Below are 4,893 nucleotides of genomic sequence, written 5' to 3'. Positions count from 1 at the left end.
AGCACCGGCGGCTCATCCTCTCGGGACCCAGCGGCACTGGCAAAACCTACCTGACCAACCGCCTGGCCGAGTACCTGGTGGAGCGCTCGGGTCGGGACGTCACCGAGGGCATCGTCAGCACCTTCAACATGCACCAGCAGTCCTGCAAGGTGAGGGCATGCAGCAGCCAGAAGTGTCCCTGTTGGCACTGGTGCTGCCGTCCCTGTTGGCAGCCATGCCACGGTCCCACGTGTGACACCCTGCCCATTCGTTGCAGGACCTGCAGCTGTACCTCTCCAACCTGGCCAACCAGATCGACCGGGAGACAGGCACAGCAGACGTGCCACTGGTGATCCTTCTGGACGACCTCAGCGAGGCAGGCTCCATCAGTGAGCTCGTCAACGGCGCGCTCACCTGCAAGTACCACAAATGGTGAGAGCCCCACTGCACCCTCCTCCGGCGCAGTCTCCCGGGCACACACGTGCCCCCTGCTGCTCTTGGCGAGATCCCCGGGCTCGTGGGACGTGCACGGCTGTGCATGTCTGCTGTGTTCAGATCAGCTCTGCCGTGGGTGGGGGCGATGCAGAGTGCTTTTTCTCATGGAGCCTGTCTCTCTCTGTCACTCACTCAGCCCCTACATCATCGGGACCACCAACCAGCCTGTGAAGATGACCCCAAACCATGGCCTCCATCTCAGCTTCAGGTGGGAATTGTACATCCCTGGGCACCATCCCCGTGGGATTGGGGGCGGGCAGAGGCCATTGCTGCTGCCCCTGGGCAGCCCTGGGGACACATCCTGTGATTGGGGACCCTGGTGGGGACCAAGCCCCAGGCCTGTCCCTGCCATCCCAGAAGGACCTGATGCCCCAACCTCAGGCCCATGCAGTGTGGGGGTGTTAGGAGGTCCCCTGGGGGTGCTGGGGAGCAGGGCTGCTTGCGTGGAGACCCAGCCCTGAACACCTGAGCCTTTCCCCCAGGATGCTGACCTTCTCGAACAACGTGGAGCCAGCCAACGGCTTCCTGGTGCGCTACCTGCGGCGGAAGCTGCTGGAGTCGGACACAGACGTCAATGCCAACAAGGAGGAGCTGCTGCGTGTGCTGGACTGGGTGCCCAAACTCTGGTACCACTTGCACACATTCCTGGAGAAACATAGCACCTCCGACTTCCTCATCGGTACGGCCTTGCCCCACACCTCCCTCCTCTACCTCGCACTGCTGGGGGCCCCCAGGGACTGGGGCAAAACCCTCCCAAAGGAGCCTGGGGAGCTGATGTGCTGCCCCATGCCCTCCAGTCCCACACAACCAAAAGCCGGTGGGTGATGCACATGAGAGTTGCTCTTCCCTGGGTGCATTTGTTCCCGTGCCTCGTGGGAGCTGTCACCGTGGTGTCAGCCAAGGCTGCCTGTCTTACTGACACCCTTCCTTAGGCACGGAGGAGCCATGTTTTCCCAGGCAGGTCTCCCTTTGCCTCACCATGCTTTTGGGAGGTAGATTCAACTTTTAGCAGCCCCGTTACTTGCCTGGGAGCTTGCTTTCTGCCCACGTGTGTCAGGCAGACACTGCCCGGACACCGCTCCCTGGAGGTGGTTAGCCCAGGGCACCCTGCGCAGCCAGGCTTGCCCGCCTTGGTGCTGTGCTGCCACGGAGCTGGTGACTGGAGCAGGGGGACACAGCTCCCATTTTTATTCTCTGCCTTCCCCCCCCTGCAGGTCCCTGCTTCTTCCTGTCCTGCCCCATTGGAATTGAGGACTTCCGGACCTGGTTCATCGACCTGTGGAACAACTCCATCATCCCTTACCTGCAGGAGGGGGCAAAAGATGGGCTCAAGGTACCTGACATGTGGGAACACAAACCAGTGATTCTTGGGGACATGATGATGCAGCCATCTAACAGGGCAGGGAGAGGGGAGGGCTGGGGTTTTGGGCACGGGTGGCATCTCCATCAGTCCTTGCCCTGCCTTGTGGCTGCAGCGGGACATAGCGCTGTCCTGGGGGGGCTCAGGGTGCCATGTCGCCGGCTCTGGCATGTGCTGAAGAGGTGGCTGCTGCTTGCTCCCTGCCTGCAGGTCCACGGGCAGAAAGCAGCCTGGGAGGACCCCGTGGAGTGGGTGCGGGACACCCTGCCCTGGCCGTCAGCACAGCAGGACCAGTCCAAGCTCTACCACCTGCCCCCCCCCACCATCGGGCCCCACAGCACCGTTTCCCCTCCCGAGGAGCGCACCGTCAAAGACACGACGCCCAGCTCCCTCGACTCAGACCCTCTGGTACGGCCCTGCTGCGCCGGACACCGGGAGGTGGGCTGGGCGGTGCTGGTGGAGAGGGGAGAGCAAGGTGGAGCTTTGCTTTCCCCGTTATTTTTCAGTGTAGAAAGCATGATCTGGGGATGCAGAAACCTTTAGCAGTCCTGGGAGGAGCGGTGGGTGCGGGATGGTGGCACCAGCAGGCAGGCTGCACGTGGAGGCACTTTGATGTGCCAGTGAATGGGCACGGCGTGCGCGCCACGAGCCATCGTGTCCACACGCAGAGCCACACACAGACTGGGGCTTGCACACACGTGTCCCCGGGTGTCACCCAGGGAGGCAGCTAGCGGACAGCAGGGCCTGTCCCCCCCCACTGCTTTGACACACTCAGCCTTGAGCACCCCAGCTGTGCCCCCAGCCTGATCCTGACGGGGAAGGATTTTGCAGCATCTCTGGGCTTTGCTTTACTCCCGGGAGCTTCTGGGGGTGGCTGGTTTGTACGGGAGGGCAAGGAGGGCCTGGTGGCCGTGGCTTCCCCAGGGCATCCACGACCCTGTCGTCCTCCTTGGGCATGGTGCCACGCTCCTCTCCCGCAGATGGCCATGCTGCTGAAGCTCCAGGAAGCCGCCAACTACATTGAGTCTCCGGACCGTGAGACCATGGTGGATCCCGACCTGCAGTCGACTCTGTGAGGCCCGCACATGCCGGCCCAGGCAGAGGGGAGCCGCCGCCAGCCACCGCTCCCACCGGGCTGCTCTCCTTTTCCTTTGGTATCCCAGAGCACGGGGCTGGCGAGTGAGCAGAGAGGACCAGGGCTCTGGCACGTCCCGGCGGAGCGTGGGGAAGCTCAGCTCATCCATGGGAGAGTGCGAGGTGCCGTCTCCCCTCCTAACCCTGGGGGTAGGAGAATCCTGGTTTCTCTTCTTGTTTTTTTTTCTGTCTCTATTGCAAACTCTCGGGCTTTGGGGCCAGGGCGACTGATGTGGCTGAGCCCCCGCTCCCGGGAGCCACAGGAAGGCCCCTGCGTGGGGCAGGGACCCCGCAGGAGCCACCTGGGCCAAAGCTGAGGGATGCAGGAGGAGCATGTGGCTGCAGGACAAGAGCGTGGGCGCGAGGGTCTCCAGCTCCCTCTCCACCCAGCCAGGCATAGCCTAGGGCAGGCAACGAGGGAGACACTGGTGTGGGAAGCGCTCGCCTCGCACTGGCTGAGGAGGAGCGTGGCTCTCGCTGCTGTCTTTGTACGTTCCCCATTTCACCTCCATGGCAGCCGCTGCGACCAGGACAGCCCAATAAACCCTGCTTTGGTTATTTTATTTGTTTACCCCCTCCCATTATCCTTTGGCCGAGTCCAGACTTTGCTTTGGTCCCTTTTTTGTTCTGGTTCTTTGCTCTCCTGGCTTGGAGCCCGTGGCCCGGTGCCCACCGCTTCCCCGTAAGCAGCTCCCTTTCCCTTTGGTTTCTTTTGCAGCAGTTGGTTCCACCACTCAAACCACCTCTGTCACAAAACTGGTGCTCACTGGACGATCTCCAGTCCCTGAACCCACCTCCTGGGGCCTCACAGCTTGGCTGAGATGGGACTTGGCAGCCGGTGGTAGTGGGATGCTCCCAGAGCAGCTCCTTGCCTGGCAGCTCCCCCCTCCCCAAAAGCACAAGGCAGAGTCTGGCCCTGAGCCTGGGGTCTGCCACCAGGCTAGGATGCCGTGGGGTGTCCCCTCCCCAGGGTACCTGGCCCAGGCCCGGGCAGCAGCCCCTTCCCTGGGCAGCCGGGTGTCTGCCCCTTCCTCTCAGTGCCGGGGGTCCCCTTGGTGCTGCCAGGCCTGGGGGTGTGGGCTGGCATGCTGTGCCTGGGGCAGTCCCCGTGCCACTGGTCCCCAAGGCCCTGTGCCTTCCTGTGGCCTGGCAGGGTCTCGCTGTGTCCCATGCCCATGCCCTGGGACCCCCTAGGGCTGCCGCATGTCCTCTCGGCCCTACCGTGCCACGTCACAGGCGAGGCTCCTGGCACGGAGGGGTGCTGCCACGGTGCCTTAATCCCCAGCCATGCAGGCAGGGGGCACTTGGGCTGGCGCTGTCACCGCCTGCTCCAGCTGCAGGGGCCTGTGGCTGTCCCCAAAGCCAGCTTGGTGGGGAGGGGAGGGGGTGCTGCCTCCAGCACCCCACGTTTGCCTGTCCCCAGGCAGGGCTGCAGGGTGCTCTGCTGGGCTGACACCTCCCTTCCTGAGCCCAGCTGGGCTTTGGGGCCCCCTGCTCCCCTCTGCTGCCATCCTCAGCTCCCGCACTCAGCTGGGGCCCTGGAGCGCCCTGGGGGAAGACGTGACCCCAGGGCTGGGTCTGCTGAGCCCCCCCAGTCCCTGAGCCCCCCCAGGCTGGGGACCGGGCAGCCTCAGCTCCTCTGTGCCACAGCTGCTGTGGCCTCCAGGGACCCCTCACAACCCTCCAGAACAGGCGTCCCCAAGGCCTGGCTTTAACAGGCGTCCCCAAGGCCTGGCTTTGCCGCTGGTGCCGCTTGGAGGCAGCCACCACCTCTGCCCTTGGTGCTCTCTTGGCCGGTGCGTCTTGCCTTGCCGCCCGGGCCTGGCCGGTGCATCCCGGCCGCGGCGCGTGCAACCCATGGTGCTCACTTCTCCGTCTGTCCGACAGCCTCCCCGCCATCTCCCCGCTGCCACCCGGGGCCGCCC

The 4,893-nt window shown here is 64.2% G+C and overlaps 1 protein-coding gene across 1 annotated transcript in view; it reads left to right on the top strand.

Moving 5' to 3' along the window:
• NAV1 (neuron navigator 1) overlaps positions 1–2,926 on the top strand; it is a 34,027-nt gene extending 31,101 nt beyond the window's left edge. Inside the window, 7 exon segments of the mRNA XM_035889705.1 lie at positions 1–149; positions 257–411; positions 611–682; positions 957–1,153; positions 1,689–1,807; positions 2,045–2,242; positions 2,815–2,926. The exon segment at positions 1–149 is cut by the window's left edge and continues 144 nt beyond it. Coding sequence (XP_035745598.1) covers positions 1–149; positions 257–411; positions 611–682; positions 957–1,153; positions 1,689–1,807; positions 2,045–2,242; positions 2,815–2,910 — 986 coding nt within the window. The 3' untranslated portion in view covers positions 2,911–2,926.
• Positions 2,927–4,893: the final 1,967 nt, after the last annotated feature.

The sequence above is a fragment of the Egretta garzetta genome, unplaced genomic scaffold (assembly GCF_000687185.1).
Source record: "Egretta garzetta isolate BGI_Z169 unplaced genomic scaffold, ASM68718v1 scaffold202, whole genome shotgun sequence".
Lineage (NCBI taxonomy): Eukaryota > Metazoa > Chordata > Aves > Pelecaniformes > Ardeidae > Egretta > Egretta garzetta.
Note: the sequence above shows the minus strand (reverse complement) of the source record. Positions and strands in the feature narration are given on the sequence as shown.